Genomic DNA, 17,658 nt, shown 5'->3' with positions numbered 1-17,658 from the left:
GAATGTTTTGTGCATATACATTTAGACATGGAGACATTTTTTACAAAAATCAGGTTATCTATCTGGTTCTCATCTTTAAGTATGGATTACACTTGGTGCCTTAAGTTCTACTTATTTTTATTTTTTATTTTTTGAGAGGAGTTTCGCTGTTGTCACTCAGGCTGGAGTGCAATGGCACAATCTCGGCTCACTGCAATCTCCGCCTGCCAGGTCCAAGTGATTCTCCTGCCTCAGCCTCCTGAGTAGCTGGGATTACAGGCACATGCCACCATGCCCAGCTAATTTTTTGTATTTTTAGTAGAGTCGGGGTTTCACCATGCTGGGCTGGCTGGTCTTGAATTCCTGACCTCAGGTGATCCACCCACCTCAGCCTCCCAAAGTGCTGGCATTACAGGTGTGAGCCACCATCCCCAGCAAGTTCTACTTATTTAACAAGCTCTAAGAACCCAGTGGGAAAACAGCATGAAAACTAATATGTGAAATAAAAAACAAAAGCACACATACCAAAAGCAGTTCAGTAAATCTTTACTGACCATTATCACCCATAAACAGCATCGACCAATGTATGGGCTTCTGAATTTTAAGAGCTGAGCAATCCACATCTAAGATATCTCAGTGAACATCATCAATAACAAATTCTATGTTATGTGCCTTTGTGTTTGAATAAGGTTCACATAAGACTTTCTCTTTTTAGCTAGTTTAGGCAAGGAATAAGAGCTGCTATGTGATTTAAAATATGACAAGAGTCTTCACATCAATTTCAAAACCATCTGCTCTTGTTATATATTTAAAATTTTACTCCAAGGATAACCACTTGGGAAGCCTCATGATGTGTACAGAATTATCTGCTGATAGATCACTAGGGGGAAAAACACTCTCATTGGGTTGCTGGAAGTGACTTGAAAATGCAAAGATAGGCCAGGCATGGTGGCTCACACCTGTAACCTGTAATCCCAGCAGTTTGGGAGGCTGAGGGAGGTGGATTACTTGAGGTCAGGAGTTCGAGACCAGCCTAGCCAACATGGCGAGACCCCCATCTCTATTAAAAATGCAAAAATTAGCTGGGTCTGGTGGCATGTGCCCGTAATCCCAGCTAGTCAGAAGGCTGAGACACGAGAATCGCTTGAGCCCAGGAGGCGGAGGTTGCAGTGAGCCAAGATCGTGCCACCACTGCACTCCAGCCTGGGAGACAGAGTGAGACTCTGTCTCAAAAAAAAAAAAAGAAGAAAGAAAATGGAAAAATATGAGTTCTACCATTAGGCTACAAGACATGACAGTGAAAGCAGTCACTGAAGCTTTCTGCTGCTATGTGCAGCTACTATTACAATCGCCCAAATGACCAAATAGCTTCAACCCCAAATTTAAACTAGGTATCACATTTCTCCAGGGAGATTTTCTCATTATACTTACCTTTTTAAGATGACCTAATCTGAGTTTGAAGATTTCTTCTTGTTCATGGTATTCTGCTAACGTTAACCTGAAAAACAGTGGTAAAAGTTTCAGTAAACTACTAGAAATCATAGTTTGCCTATTTAAAGAGAAATGCTCAAATATACTATACGACATATTCAGTTTCAGTCTCAGTTAAAATGACTGAAAGATGGGTTATCTTGTAGTCCTCTGACAAGAGAAAACTTCTGTAATTTACCAGATGTGATGTGAGGGAAGAACTTCAAAGCCAAAAGTCTAATTTGTGAAACATAAAAAAAAAAAAAGTGAGCCATATTTTTATATTATTTTTGAAATGAGTTTTGTGCCATATATTACTAAGATAACTCAGAGACAGCCAAAAATTCTCTAAAAATTTTTTAGAGGGCAAAACAATAAGCCAATGGATTTGATTATTCTTGTTAACACTTAAACCTTGATACTGTAATGACAAAGAGAAAGACATAGCAGCAAATTAGAGTCTAGGATTTGGAGTCTGAGGACTAGGGTTCAAAGCACTACTAAGTTACTGGCCATGTGACTTTGGGCAAGCAACTTTAACCTCTTTAACTCAGTTTCCTGAAATGCAGCAAGTGATAATACCTATCTAAGAAAGCATGACTATTAAATGACAACGTATAAAGAATATTGAAAATGCTATTTAAATCAACTCTCAAAGGGCTGACTTGATGGGTTGTCATGTGTTTCACGTTCCAACTACTCCAACAGCATCCTTGTATCTCAAGAATGAACAAGTGGCCAGGCTTCGTGGCTCACTGTAATCCCAGTACTCTGGGAAGCTGAGCGGGAAGTACTTGGAGCCAGGAGTTTGAGACCAGCCTGGGCAACAAAGCAACACTCTGTCTCTATGAAAAAAAGAAGAAAGAAGCTGGGCATGGTGGCACATGCCTGTAGTCCCAGCTACTCAGGAGGCTGAGATGGAAGGATTGCTTGAGCCCAGGAGGTTGAGGCTATAGTGAGCTATAATATGTCACTACACTCTAGCCCAAGCAACAGAGCAAGGCTCTGTCTCGAAAGAAAAGAAAAGAAGATAAACAAGTGAGAATTATTATTTCTTCCATCTCTACCTTCTTCGCATTCTAGAAGCATATACAGATATTTAATATTTTTAGATATCACTGTTTAGATATATTCTAAATAGCAGAAGAAAGGGGAAATATCTATCCTATCAACCAGAACAGAGCCTTAGAGGTCTAACTCAAGAAAAAATAGAAAGAAGAAACTCACCCACTAGGGCTATCTCTTTACAGATGCAGAAATACCTATATCTATTACTCCATTCCACACCAGCAAAAAACAGAAAAATAAAAAATGATGGCTAAGAATTCTCTGTCTGAAACAGGTTTGCGGCCAAGAAAGGATAATATGGCTCACTCCAAGACCCCAGAGGCCTACTTCTGGCTTCTGGTCAAATAAGAGCCAAGTCACAGATACTCTAATTAAAAACTGGACTGAAGGCCTTCCAGATTGGATTTTACACAGGACTCCAGATGGCAACTGCTTACACATTACTAGCCTAGATTGCATTCTAATTATTGTTCTGTGGCAAAGAAACAACCTATGCCTTCTTTATCACTCCTAAGCCAATGGTTTTGTGCATTAGCATTAAATAATTTTCAAATAATACTAGAGGGAAAGTCCCTTCACAAAATAAACACAGGAGTCATGAAAGAAAACATTGGTCAGATTAATTAGCCTGGACAATCTTTCAAATTTGAGCCCCTACTTGGACTTGCTGAAAGGAAAATACTTTATATTTAAGACTCAATACTCTTCCCCTCTTCTCATTCTCATTATTGCACTTGACTAGTCTTTAAAATCAAGGGAAAAAAAGACTCTGGTTTTATAACATTTGGGCTGGGTGCAGTAGCTCACACCTGTAATCCCAGCACTTTGGGAGGCCGAGGAGGGTGGATCATTTGAGGTCAGGAGTTCAAGACCAGCCTGGCCAACATGGAGAAACTCCATCTCTATTAAAAATACAAAAACTAGCTGGGCATGGTGGTGCATGCCTGTAGTCCCAGCTACTCAGGAGGCTGAGGCAGGAGAAACACTTGAACCCGGAAGACAGGTTTCAGTGAGCCAAGATAGCAGCACTGCACTCCGGCCTGGGCAACAGAGTGAGACTTCATCTCAAAAAAACAAACAAACAAACAAACAAACAAAAAATTTGGAGTTATATGAATGAAGATGTTTTCCAAGTTCATTAAGCACATTTTTATCGCTATACTTAATGTAATTATTAGTTTATTCGTCTGTTCATCTCACCTAAGTAAACTGTGGGCTCCTAAGGCTGGGGCTGTATCCTTTAGCTCTGTATTCCCAGAAGAAGGCCTAGCATAAAATAAGCATTTAACATAGACTTACTAAACGAATATCAAGGAAAAGACTTCCCAAAACATCAGATATGTATGGGGTGAGGATTGGTGTTAAGCCATCCTTCTCACTAGAATGAAAGAAGATGCATTTCTAGGATGCCACCGATTTTTAACAATAATGTAATACAAGTATTATTATACCTGAAGTGGATTATGTGTTGTTTTTGTGAACTAATATGAAAACATAAAGCAAACGACGTATTAGTTGATAAGTTACATATCTTTTGTCTGCAGCTATCTTTGGACATGAAACTTACTTTCAGTTAAACAGAAAGGAAGAAAAGAATGGAGAAGGCAGGCATTTGTGCTTAGAATTTTCTACTCCTCCGATACATGGTAGCTATGTAAATATTGTTGAGTGGCAGAGAAAAAGATGACTGTACTGCAGTTTAAGATACTGGTGTTTTCCTTTGATTCCCAGAACAGGAAACAATTCTGATGAGATCAAGTTGTGGCTTATTGGGACAATGTCCTTTTCTAACATAACAGCTTTCCAGGGGGCTTATCCTAAGTTTGTGACTATTAACTAAGTGCTCTTTTGACCAGTAAAGAGCATTCTTCAGTCTGAAGTAACAGCCAGGTAACTCCCATAAGATGATACTAGTGTACCACAACCTGGAGCCACATGTAAGCAATAATATCATTTCAGTACAATGACGTCTTATTTGTTAACCAGGACTGACCAAAAGTCATGATGTCAAGTGACATTACTTTTCCCTCTCATTCAAAATGCCCTAAAGAAAGAACAGGTTTAACAAAATCAACTAATTTTATATGGCATTTATATGAGTTGAGCAAATCCATTAATGTAACTGAAAAGAAGGTTTAAACCTGAGTGACCTCAAGAATTTAAAACCATTGCCGGTGGCAATCAACATTTGTATTTGGGGGCAGGGTGTGGTGTCTCAGCGTTCACGTCAATAAAGAACATACGTTTCATTTTCAGCTCCATTGGTCTTGCTTTTCCGCTGTTTCTGCTCATTGGTTGCAGGAGGGGCCTGACCCATGGCAGGAGGTTTCCGCTTTGCTAACATTTTCCGTTGTCTTTCTATCTCTTCCCTCTGTGAATTTATCCTTTCCTGTTGCCTAGAGATATAAAAGACATTGTACAAAGAAAGAAAGTCAAAAGTTTTACCACAGCTGTGGAACATACACAATTTGTCACTTGTGTATCCAATTTCAGAAAAAATAAGCCCCTTTAAGTCAAGTAGAGATTTGATTTTAACTTCAGATTGGAAGGGCCAAATAATTGGTGATAGATATTTTCTGGGAATGAGTCTGTGCTTTAAGACACTAGTTATTACTATTTTCAGAGTGGACAGGAAGGAATGTATCAAATTTCTATTGTGACCTTATTTTCTGACTCAAAAGGAACAATTTTCTGATTCCTTTTTAACAGTTAAGGAAACAATTCTCTGATCTGAACCCACTAAAAGTAAAAATCATATTTTAAAAGTTGTAAAATGTTCCAAGTTCTTTTTTATTTTTATTTGGATGAAAGCTTCTCAGTTTTATGTAAAAAGATACCAAGTTTGTAGGATGCTAAAGAAAGTAAACAAGATTTTCTTTTTAGACCTATCCTTTATTCTAGTCTAAGGGAGCCATTACTACTCTACACATCAACACCGCCCACTGATACAGTGACACCTAGATTAAGTTTTTAAAACAAAAATACATTCGGAGAAAGCACAATGAAGTCTTCCAACTAGTAAGAACTCCTTAGGGAATAGTACATAAAATGAATTAGTATAAAACATATTTTACAACTGCAGTTAATCTAACACCATTACCATTAGAGTATTTCCTAATAACATGTCACATTTTTCTGTGATTAACTAGTTTACAAATTAGGGACCAATAAAAACTCCATTGTAAAAAAAGCAAACACTTTCTCTCATGTATCCTACCATCTAACAGATATTAAGGTTTACAGAATTGGTATATAAAAACATACAAAATTGGAGATTAACCATCTAACAGGCTAGTCTTTAAGTCATCCATTATAATTGACAATCAAATGATAGCTCCCTTCTCCTTCTCCCTCTACTGTGCTTCTCCGCTCGTTCTCTTTTGCGGAATCTTCATTTTTGTGGAATAATAAATCTTTTTTTTTTTTTTTGAGACAGAGCCTTACTCTATTGCCCAGGCTGGAATGCAGTGGCACGATCTCAGCTCACTGCAAGCTCCATCTCCCAGGTTCAAGTGATTCTTGTGCCTCAGCCTCCCTAATAGCTGGGATTACAGGTGTGCACCACCATGCCCAGTTAATTTTTGTATTGTTTTAGTAGAGACGGGGTTTCATCATGGTGGCTAGGCTGGTCTCAAACTCTTGACTTCAAGTGATCCACCCGCCTCAGCCTCCCAAAGTGCTGGGATTACAGGCATGAGCCACCACGCCTGGCAAAATCTAATTTTTTAAAACCTACACTCAAATGGAAGTTGCTCTACCCTCTTCCCTGAACATTGCTGTCAGATCTTTTCCAGATTCAGTACAGTATCTTTCGTGGAAGAACGACAAGCAGAAAACCAAGATTACTCTAAGGTAGATACCCACAATACAGTTTATTCGAACATATCTAGAAGGGCAATGCTGCATGCAAAATTAACCTAATCAGAGTCTTACAAAGAAACAGCCAGTCACTTGATAATACTATGCCCTTGGCTTCAAGATGAGCCAGGTCACTGATTAGACATCAATCGAACAGCAAAATGAAAATGATAATTCAAGAGTTTTCTGTTTGCCTGAAAATTCTTTTTGATTATCATTAGCTAGACCTCCCTCCTCATCCCTACTCGCAGAACATATATAAGGTTGACTCTCCATATCCATGGATTCAACCAACTGCAGATTGAAAATACATGGAAAAAAAAAAAGATGGTTGCATCTATACTGAATATGTACAAACTTTTTTCCTTATTATTCCATAAACAATACAGTATGACAATTATTTACATAGCATTTACATTTATTAGGTATTATAGGTAATCCAGAGGTGATTTAAAGTATATGGGAGGATATGCATAGGCTATATGCAAATACTACAGATTTTCTATCAAGGACTTGAGCATCCATGGATTTTGGTATCTGAGGAAGGTCCTGGGACCAATTCCCCACAAGGGACAAATACATATATAATTCATGGCTTGAAAGAAATCTGGGTTGAGACACAGAATCCTTAAGTAAAATCACAATCTTTCTTCTGGAGAAAACATTTACCTTAACTGAACATGAATTTCCCAATTAAAAAACTAGTAAACATCTTTAGCTCATTTCTACCCTTTTCAGGGGCCATGAATGTAAGATACTCTGAACTCCCTACAGATAAACATACAATATACAGTTTAAACTATAAACTACAGTAGCTTAGTGGAGTGCCACAACATTTTGTCTTTGAAGATTAACAGTGTTTTGCAAAACTGAGATTTTAGCAATCACCTTTATCAAACATAAAAATAATCTATTATTTTCAAGGACAATTCATATGTTTAATCTCTTCAGATTCAACAAGAAATGATCCCCACAGCCATCACATATATAAACCATAACACAAGGGACACAGATTCCAAAACACCTTTAGGGAAATCCTAAACTGCACATTCTGAGAACGAGAGTTTGAACATGAAAGCTGATGCACTAAAGATCAACGTTACGTATTTTAAGGATTCCCATATCAATTCTTGATGTTCTTGAAACTGTTTAGCTATTTACATTGAAGAAGAATAGAATAAAGAGAGTCTATCAGTGGTACTTCATTTAGATTTATTTTGGAAGTACAAAGGCTGGATTATGTCAAACTGTGACTTCTCATAGAACAGGAATCGTCTTAGCAATCCGTATAACCCCCAGCATGCATTAACAGTGCCTTTCACAGAGTTGATCCTTAAATATTTCTTGTATAGCATCAATTTTAGAGAGTGCTCGCCCTTCATCACCCATAGCAAGAGGCTATTTCTTCTATATTTTACAGAAGTATTGAGGACCCAATAAATCCATCTCACTCAAATCTAAATAACCCTATTTACCAAGCCATTGCCTGCAAAAGAGAAACAAGACAATCAATCTTCTGCACCATTATGGGTTGTGTCCCCCAAAAGATATGTTAAAGTCGTTAGTACCTCAGGATATGACCTTGTTTGGAAATAGGGTGAATAAAGATATTACTAGTGAAGATGAGGTCATACTGGACACGATAGGACCTTAATCCAATATGACTGGTATCCTTATGAGAAGAGGAGACACAGAGACGCACGGGGAGAGCACCATGTGAAGAGGAGACAGAGAATGGAGTTATGCTGCCACAAGCCCAACATCTGGGGCTGCCACACTGCTGAAGAGGCAAAGAAAGATATTCCCTAGAGGTTTGAGGAAGTATGGTCCTGCCCCACCTTGATTTCAGACTTTCAGACTCCTACAGTGTGAGAGAATACATTTTTGTTACTTTAAACCACCCAGTTTATGGTATTTGTTACAGCATCCCAGGAACTGAATGCAGGCACCTTCAGCAGCAAAACTACATTTTACACTTCAACCATACAAGAAGTAACTAGTTGTAAAGGTATTTTTAAAAATGTGGCCGGGCGCGGTGGCTCACACCTGTAATCCTGGCACTTTGGGAGGCCGAGGTGGGCGGATCACTTAGTTTGAGACCAGCCTGGCCAATATGGTGAAACCTCATCTCTACTAAAAGTACAAAAATTAGCCGGGAGAGAGTGGTGGTGTGTGCCTGTAGTCCCAGCTACTCAGGAGGTTGAGGCAGGAGAATTGCTTGAACTCAAGAGGCAGAGGTTGCAGTGAGCCGAGATCGCGCCACTGCACTCCAGCCTGGGCAACAGAGCAAGACTCCATCTCAAAAAAAAAAAAAAAGCAGCGTGTATTTCCAGTCATTATTTTAACAAAATTATTTTAAATAATCTGTTATCTATTTCATCTCTGAGAGGTCTGAAATTTCAAAACTTCAAACAACATGTCAATATCCCAGATGGGTTTTTTTTTTTTTTTTTTTTTTTTGGATACGAAGTCTCGCTCTGTCACCCAGGCTGGAGTGCAGTGGCGTGATCTCAGCTCACTGCAACTTCCACCTCCCAGGTTCAAGCAATTCTCCCGTCTCAGCCTCCCGGGTAGCTGGGACTATAGGTGCACGCCACCATGCCCGGCTAATTTTTGTACTTTTAGTAGAGAAGGGGTTTTACCATGTTGGCCAGACTGGTCTCGAACTCCTGACCTCAGGATATGCACCCACCTCGACCTCCCAAACTGCTGGGATTACAGGCATGAGCCACCACAACCAGCCCAGATGAGATTTTTAAAGATTCCCAGGATTGAATATATTCTGTATAAACTGGGAGCTGTGAAATGGTATACGATACCTAAAGAAGATCTAATGTTTATAAAATCAACAAAATCAGTGAATTTGTTATGGATCATATGACTGAGAATCAGATGGTTTGATGTAAATGGCTTTAAAATGGATACTGGTTGGGAGGACGAGGTGGGTGGATCACTTGAGGTCAGCAGTTCAAGACCAGCCTGGCCAACATGGCAAAATCCCGTCTCTACTAAAAATACAAAAATTCACCAGGCATAGTGGTGGGCACCTGTAATCCCAGCTACTGAGGAGGCTGAGGCAGGAGCATCACTTGAACTCGGGAGGCAGAGGTTGCAGTGAGCCGAGATCGTGCCACTGCACTGCAGCCTGGGCAATAGAGTGAGGCTCTGTCTCAAAATAAAATAAATGAAATGGATACTGGAACTTGTTACGCTTCAGAATAAATACGTGGACTAGCATTACAATGCTGTAAACTTTAATTTCTTCCTCTAGTTATATGCATCTTAAATGATCACAATTTTGTACACAGGTCAAATCCCATTACTTTTCTTTTTTTTTTTTTTTTTTTTTTTTTTTTTTTGAGACAGGGTCTCTCTCTGTCACCCAGCCTGGAGTGCAGTGGCACAATCTTGGCTCACTGCAACCTCTGCCTCCCATGTTCAAGCAATTCTCCTGCCTCAGCCTCCCAAGTAGCTGGGATTACAGGTGTGTGTCACCATGCCCAACTAATTTTTGTATTTTTAGTAAAGACAGTGTTTCATCATTTTGGCCAGGCTGGTCTCAAACTCCTGGCCTCAAGTGATCCGCCCATCTCAGCCTCCCAAAGTGCCGGGATTACAGGTGTGAGCCACCACATCTGGCCAAATCCCATTACTTTAATTTTGTTTACTTCAACATAAACAAAGTCTTAGTAAAGAATTTTTATTGCCTTGCCATGGACTGTTTGAGACTTCTTTAAACAAAAAGTGGTATACTGAATAACATTAACATTTAGTATTTAACATTACTTTCTCAGAACTATTAAAATAAGCTACTTTTTCAAAAGATTCAAACATAGTGTGGAAAGCAAAAATTACTAAACTGGCCAAAAAATACTACAAATCTGATATAATTTTCCTATTAGACAATGAATCTTCTGTTTTAGGAAATTAAAGATCACTCAAAAAAAGAACCAGTGAACAAAAATAACAACAACAACAACAAAAACGGTGTTAAGGGTCCTATTGAGGCTATATTTGATTATCTGATTCATTTTTTAAATGCCTTCAGGTTTGTCTCTTCCCATAAAACCTAGTAATGTTGTTAGTGTTCAGCTACTTCACCCACAAAATTACTTCACATGTCTTGGAGTTTCTCATGTGCAGAATTGTGATCTCTGAGGTTATTAGATATAGCCTTTTACAACTAGAGAATTTCAATTTCTATACTGAAGGAAATTAATTTATTAAAGCAAAATTTCAGGAACTAAAATACCTATAATTAATAGACATCAGCCAGAAACAGCTTCCCAAGAGAAGACATAGATTTCTTGCCATTTATATGACTTAAAACAGTAAAACAGTGCTATCCACCTACAGTGAAGAGTCCTACTTAGGGATTTCATTTACATAGTCTCACTTCTTCTGATCTGATGGCTCTATAGCAAAGTCATCATTTTGTACTCTACCATACAGATTTCCAGACTCTCGTGCGCATCAAGCTGCTTTTAGAGTAAGAGATAAAATATTGCTACTATAAGCAGTAAGTTTAACCAATTCTTTTTGTTTTGTTTTGTTATGAGACAGGGTCTGGCTCTGTCGCCCAGGCTGGAGGACAGTGGTACAATTCTTGGCTCACTGCATCACTCACCTCTGCCTCCCGGGCTCAAGTCATCCTCCCACCTCAGCCTCCCAAGTAGCTGGGACCACAGGTGTGTGCCACCACACCCAGCTAATTTTTGCACATTTTGTAGAGACAGGGTTTCATCATGTTGCCCAGGCTGGTCTCGAACTCCTGGGCTCAACTGATCCACCTGCTTTGGCCTCCCAAAGTGCTGGGATCACAGGCAAGCGCCACTGTGCCCGGCCATAAGCACTCCTTAAAACTAATAACATCTCTATACAAACTCACCATCTTTCCTGAATCAAAGTCTAAAAAGACTGCTATCTAAATAGTGGCCATTGACAGGGCTGCTCAGAGTGACTACCACTACTAGAAGTCAGTGTAAGCATTAGGTGGCTTTGGCCACTATGTGGATCTTAAGTTTTATCTTCTTCTGATTCCATTTTAACAAATCTGGAAACTGGATGGTACGTCACTTCCAGGGCAACTTGCATGTCTTGGCCAGGATGTTATAAACAGGTATCATACCTCCATGTAACTGCTGTTTACACTGCCCTGATACCTCTGCTATCACCAACCACCTATGCTTAAGAGCACAGAATGAATGCTGCTCTGAATGTCTGGTGCCGGCCTAAGAAAAATCTGTGCTTTCCTTCCAAGGTATTCTTTGACTTGAAAGCCTCTTCACACACCAAAATATACAACATACATGAGGAATAATCATGAAGCAAAAACACGCTTAATCTAAGTTAGAGGTTAATGTTTCACACATAAAACAAGGACTACTAACGTCTAATTCAGAGGTTAGTTTTAACAAATATTATAAATAGCATCAATATTTGTATTTTCTTTGAGGCATAAGTTTCTTATTTGTTTCATTATTACTCAAAAGTAGTCACATGCTTTCCATTTCATACTCAACAAGCTATTTCAGCAAAAAAACAACAGGAAGGAAAGGCAGTCTATAGAACCTTCCAACTCATCATGACCTAGAGATTAAAAAAAAAAAAGAAGATACACCAAAACGTACTGCAATCTGAAGGTATCTATATACATTTAAAGATCTAAGCTAACGGTAGCTAGTCACACAGTTAGAATTTGAGGATTTTAAATGTTAATTCCCTCGTTGGAATAAATACCTGAATGTTTCAAATCAAACGTTATGACAAAGACAATGAATGTTCAAGATTCCAAGCTGCAGACAGGCACACACAGTGGTGCTGGTCACTACTACTGCCTTCCACGAATTGACTCTGATGACTGGACACTGTCTCCTTAAATAATCCCAGGAACATGTCCTATAAAGTTCTTCAATGGTTTTATTCTGCTTTATACCTAAACTTATCTCAGGAATTCTTTCTCAGGTCCTTTCACATTTCATTTTTCTGTGGATCCAGAATAAATGCTTGACAGACTCTTAATGAAAATTCATTATATAATTAGAAAGATAGAAAGTCAAACCCTAGGTTTTTCTTCCTTAGCTTCAGCAATTCTGATTCTTTTAAGTTTTAATGCAGAATTCGTTCATTTTTTTTTTTTTTTTGAGACGGAGTCTTGCTCTGTCACCCAGGCTGGAGTGCAGTGGTATGATCTCGGCTCACTGCAACCTCCACCTCCTGGGTTCAATCAGTTCTCTGCCTCAGCCTCCCAAGTAGCTGGGATTACAGGCGCCTGCCACCACGCCTGGCTAATTTTTGTATTTCTAGTAGAGACAGGGTCTCACCATGTTGGCCAGCCTGGTCTTGAACTCCTAACCTCATGATCCACCCGCTTCGGCCTCCCAAAGTGCTGGGATTACAGGCGTGAGCCAACGCGCCCGGCCTGAACTCATTCTTTATTTATTTTCTGGAACTCATTTTGTATTCCTGATTTTACTTGTGTCTTTTTTTCAGGACTTCACCTCATTCGATACATTTCTTTCCACATGTGGTGACTAAAAAACTAACTGAAAAGATGACTACCAATACTAGGATTATTAATGACTACAATTACAGAAAACCTAAAAAATCCAAACGAACTTTTCAATTCTCCATTTAATCATAACAATTCACTTACTTGATAAGATTCTGAAAAGCATAACCATCTGTCCACTGTTCAGTAAATGAGGCTCCGTGTCGGACAGTAGTAAAGTGGCCCAGTCTCAAGCGGTCTTGCATGCTCTTATCTCTACATGCCATCTTCTCTTGTTTTGACTTAGGGGAAACAGACAAAAAAAGGAATTCAATACCAATTAGCATGGATAAAGACACTTCTTAGAAACTAAAACATTTAACATTATCAGGAAACATACTGTTGAAAACCATACACCTTCTCAGAAGTCAGTAATGACTCCTTGGACGACTAACTATTCCTATTCAAACAAAGTAGACAAGATAGAATAATGAAACAATCACAGGTTCTTCATAGGTAAAGCTTTCCCAATCTGCCTACGTGTGTGTGGGGTTTTTTTGTTTGTTTGGTTTTTTGTTTGTTTGTTTGTTTTTTTAAGGCAGTGTTGCTCTATTGCCCAGACTGGAGTGCAGAGTCATGATCTCGGCTCACTGCAACCTCTGCTTCCCGGGTTCAAGCGATTCTCCTGCCTCGGTCTCCTGAGTAGCTGGGACTACAGGTGCGCGCCACCACGCCCGGATAATTTTTTTTTTTTTTTTTTTTGAGACGAAGTCTCACTCTGTTGCCCAAGCTGGAGTGCAGTGGTATGATCTCGGCTCACTGTAACCTCCACCTCCCGGGTTCAAGCGATTCTCCTGCCTCAGCCTCCCAAGCAGCTGGGACTACAGGCACATGCCACCATGCCCAGCTAATTTTTGTATTTTTAGTAGAGACAGGGTTTCACTGTGTTGACCAGGCTGGTCTTGAACTCCTTACCTCGTGATTTGCCCACCTCGGCCTCCCAAAGTGCTGAGATTACAGGGGTGAGCCACCACACCCGGCTAATTTTTGTATTTTTTAGTAGAGACTGGTTTCGCCATGTTGGCCACGCTGGTCTTGAATTCCTGGCCTCAAGTGATCAGCCCACCTCCGCCTCCCAAAGTGCTGAGATTACAGGCCTAAGCTACTGCGCCCAGCATGCCTGTGTTTTTAATCTTAGAGTTCAGCATCTCACATTTGGGCCACATCAATGCCTAGCTCTTAAGCTGTTTCCCTATTTTCTGTTTCTTCTCTATCTAATATTTTCTAGAGAACTGCTGCCAATTCATCTTCTCAGAACACGACTTTGCACACTTCCAGTTTGATGTTCCAAACCTTCCATGGGTCTTTGCTACCAAACTTTGGATCCAGACAAGAAAAACTCCTCAATGCGCTAGATTATTATCTGCCTCCCTGCAGAATTCTTACTCCAGAACACCTTATACACTCCTGATTCTTGAGAACATCATTCACTGAACACAGGTTTATTTAAAACCAATTATACGTCATGAACTGTAAGAATGTTAAGTATAGAACATAGAAAAAAACTGGTGTTCACAGCCTAGAGAGAGGGGGAGTTATAACCACTAAATATATTAATTAGTAATTCTAAGTACAAACTGCAGTAAAGAATTCAAAGGAAAAGAATAAAGTACTATGAGAGATAATACCATGGGATAAACGTCCTTGAGATGTCCTATTTCAACCAACAGGCAATTTATAGCTGCAGTTTTCCATGCCCAGAACACATTTTTCCTCTTTTTTATAGCTTTCTCCAATTAGTCCCCTGCCCTTGATTTATTTTAGTGAATTTCTTTTCTTTTCTTTTTTTTTTATTTTAAGAGACAGGGTCTCACTCTGTTGCCCAGGCTGGAGTGCAGCAGTGCAATCACAGCTTACTACAGCCTCCAACTCCTGGCTCCAGTGATCCTCCCACCTCAGCCTCCTGAGTAGCTAGGACTACAGGTGTGGTTAGTGAATTCTTAATATGTGCACTGCTTCTCTGAATAGGTTTCCTTATATATGTGAATGTATCTTAATCGCCCACCCTCATGCAGACTGTTACCCCTCTGATGGCAGGAACTGTGTCTTTTGTTTCTTAGATTCATGCAAGCTGTTCTAGTATGAGAAATTCATTCTTTTTTATTACTGAGTAGTATTCCACTGTATGACAATATAATTTGTATATACATTCACTTGTTAACAGACACCTAGGATGTTTCCACTTTTTGGCTATGAATAAAATTCCCATGAATGTTCTCATACAAGTACTTTTATGGACATTAGCTTTCTTCTGTTTTTAAAAATAAAGATGGTCTCGCTGTACTGCCCAGGCTAGTCTCAAACTCCTGGGTTCAAGTGACCCTCCTCCCTGAGCCTCCCAAAGTGCTGGGATTACAGGTGTGAGTCACCATGCCCAGCCAACATTTGCTTTCGTTTGTCTTGGGTAAATGCCAGGAGAGGAATTGCTGGATCACAGGATTTAGTACATACTTATCTCAAATAGAAAAACTGTCCAAAAATCTTCTGAAGTGGCTGTAATATTTTACATTTCTATTGGTGTAAGAAATCAGGCGGCCCCTCATCTTCACCAACCCTTGGATCTGTCAGGTTTTTTTTATTTCTAGTCATTCTACTGGGTATGTAGTACTATCTCACGCTGGTTTTACCTTGAGTTTTCCTGATAGATAATGACATTGACCATCTTTTCATGCTTGCCATTTGCGTATTTTTATACACTCTTTTTTTGTAAACTATCTGTTCAAGTCTCTTGCTCATTTTTAATGAGTTGTCTTTTTATGATTAAGTTATAAGAGTTTGAAAATTTTTAAAGTATTCAAATTCTATGAAAGATAATATTGCACTCTACGATTGCATTTTCATTTGTGTGTTTTTTTGCTTGTTTTTTGTTTTGAGACAGTCTCATTCTACTACCTAGGCTGGAGTGAAATGGCATGATCTCAGGCTCACTGCAATCTCCGCCTCCCGGGTTCAAGTGATTCTCGTGCCTCAGCCTCCAGAGTAGCTAAGATTAGAGGCGCACACCCCCACACTCAGCCAATTTTTGTATTTTTAGTAGAGACGGGGTTTCACCATGTTGGTCAGGCTGATCTCGAACTCTTGACCTCAAGTGATCCACCCTGGTTGGCCTCCCAAAGTGCTGGGATTACAGGCGTGAGCCACCACACCCAGCCCATTTATGCTTCTTTATATTGCATCACGGTGTAGCAGATACTCAATAAATATTCCCTATTTAGAAAGTCAGTAAGTAGATACTACAATTTCAGTTCTTTTGGAAACAAATTTAAATTTTATTATGTACTACTCCTAGCAAATAGAAAGTTGTTTTCCTGTGAGAACTCAGAGACAGCATTATGTTTACTTTTTGTAGTATGCTATTTAGAGTTTAGTACAACTGGCTGAATCTATGCTGATTTCAGGAAGTATTCTAAAACTTCAAAGAAATTATCTGGATTAACATATATTTTATTTTTTCTCACTCTCAGAAAAAATTTTAAAAAGTGGTTTCTTTTCTATAAAGTTGATTAATGAGTCAAAGAATGAAACAAAATTTCCCCCAGTATCTTTGGCCTCAATAAAATAATCCATTTCACTTTTACTAAAAGACAGTGCTCCCTGTCTTTTTAACAACATTCCAAAGATTTCAGGAAAATAAATCCCCAGTATATCTCAAACCTCTAGTTTGTTCTTGTAATATTGTCATTAGGAAGTATTGCCTTCTTAAAACTTCTAAGAAATAGGCCGGGCGCAGTGGTGAGCGCCTGTAATCCCAGCACTTTGGGAGGCCAAGACGAGGGGATCACTTGAGGTCAGAAGTTCAAGACCAGCCTGGCCAACATGGCGAAACCCCACAATTCCTCAGGGATCTTGAACTAGAAATACCATTTGACCTAGCAATCCTATTACTGGGTATATACCCAAAGGATGATAAATCATGGTGCTATAAAGACACATGCACACGTATGTTTATTGCAGCACTATTCACAATAGCAAAGACTTGGAACCAAGCCAAATGTCCAACAATGATAGACTGGATTAAGAAAATGTGGCACATACATACCATGGAATACTATGCAGCCATAATAAATGATGAGTTCATGTCCTTTGTAGGGACATGGATGAATCTGGAAACCATCATTCTCAGCAAACTATTGCAAGGACAAAAAACCAAACACTGCATGTTCTCACTCATAGGTGGGAATTGAACAATGAGAACACATGGACACAGGAAGGGGAACATCACACACTGAGGCCTGTTGTGGGGTGGGGGAAGTGGGGAGGGATAGCATTAGGAGATATACCTAATGTTAAATGACGAGTTGATGGGTGCAGCACACCAACATGGCACATGTATACATATGTAACTAACCTGCACGTTGTGCACGTGTACCCTAAAACTTAAAGTATAATTAAAAAAAAAACACAAAAATTGGCTGGGCATGGTGGCACACGCCTGTAAACCCAGCTACTCAGGAGGCTGAGGCAGGAGAATCACTTGAATCTGGGAGGCGAAGGCTACAGTGCGCTGAGATCATGCCACTGCACTCCAGCCTGGATGAGACTCAGCCTCAAAAAAAAAAAAACGAACTTCTAATAGTCACTAATACCTATTAACAGAGATAAGTGATAATTAACCAATGAATATAATAAAGAGGACATCAGCCAATTAAGTAATCATATACAGGTATATGACAACCTTAATTTTTTAATGCACAAAGCATTAATTATCACATTATTATATACATAAGTTATTC

At 39.3% G+C, this 17,658-nt stretch overlaps 1 protein-coding gene across 24 annotated transcripts in view; it reads right to left on the bottom strand.

Annotated features, from left to right (window-relative positions):
• Positions 1-17,658, bottom strand: part of TLK2 (tousled like kinase 2) — a 156,320-nt gene that overhangs the window by 35,720 nt on the left and 102,942 nt on the right. For 13 of the 24 annotated variants that reach the window (XM_063629311.1, XM_063629307.1, XM_063629313.1 and 10 more), the window contains 3 exons: positions 13,031-13,167; positions 4,761-4,913; positions 1,411-1,477 (listed from right to left, as the gene is read on the bottom strand). In XM_063629311.1, coding sequence (XP_063485381.1) covers positions 1,411-1,477; positions 4,761-4,913; positions 13,031-13,167 — 357 coding nt within the window. Of the gene's footprint in view, positions 1-1,410; positions 1,478-3,717; positions 3,784-4,760; positions 4,914-13,030; positions 13,168-17,658 lie in introns of all 24 variants that reach the window. The other 11 variants (XM_063629314.1, XM_063629309.1, XM_063629310.1 and 8 more) reach the window with 1 other exon arrangement.

The sequence above is a fragment of the Symphalangus syndactylus genome, chromosome 20 (assembly GCF_028878055.3).
Source record: "Symphalangus syndactylus isolate Jambi chromosome 20, NHGRI_mSymSyn1-v2.1_pri, whole genome shotgun sequence".
Classification (NCBI taxonomy): domain Eukaryota; kingdom Metazoa; phylum Chordata; class Mammalia; order Primates; family Hylobatidae; genus Symphalangus; species Symphalangus syndactylus.
Note: the sequence above shows the minus strand (reverse complement) of the source record. Positions and strands in the feature narration are given on the sequence as shown.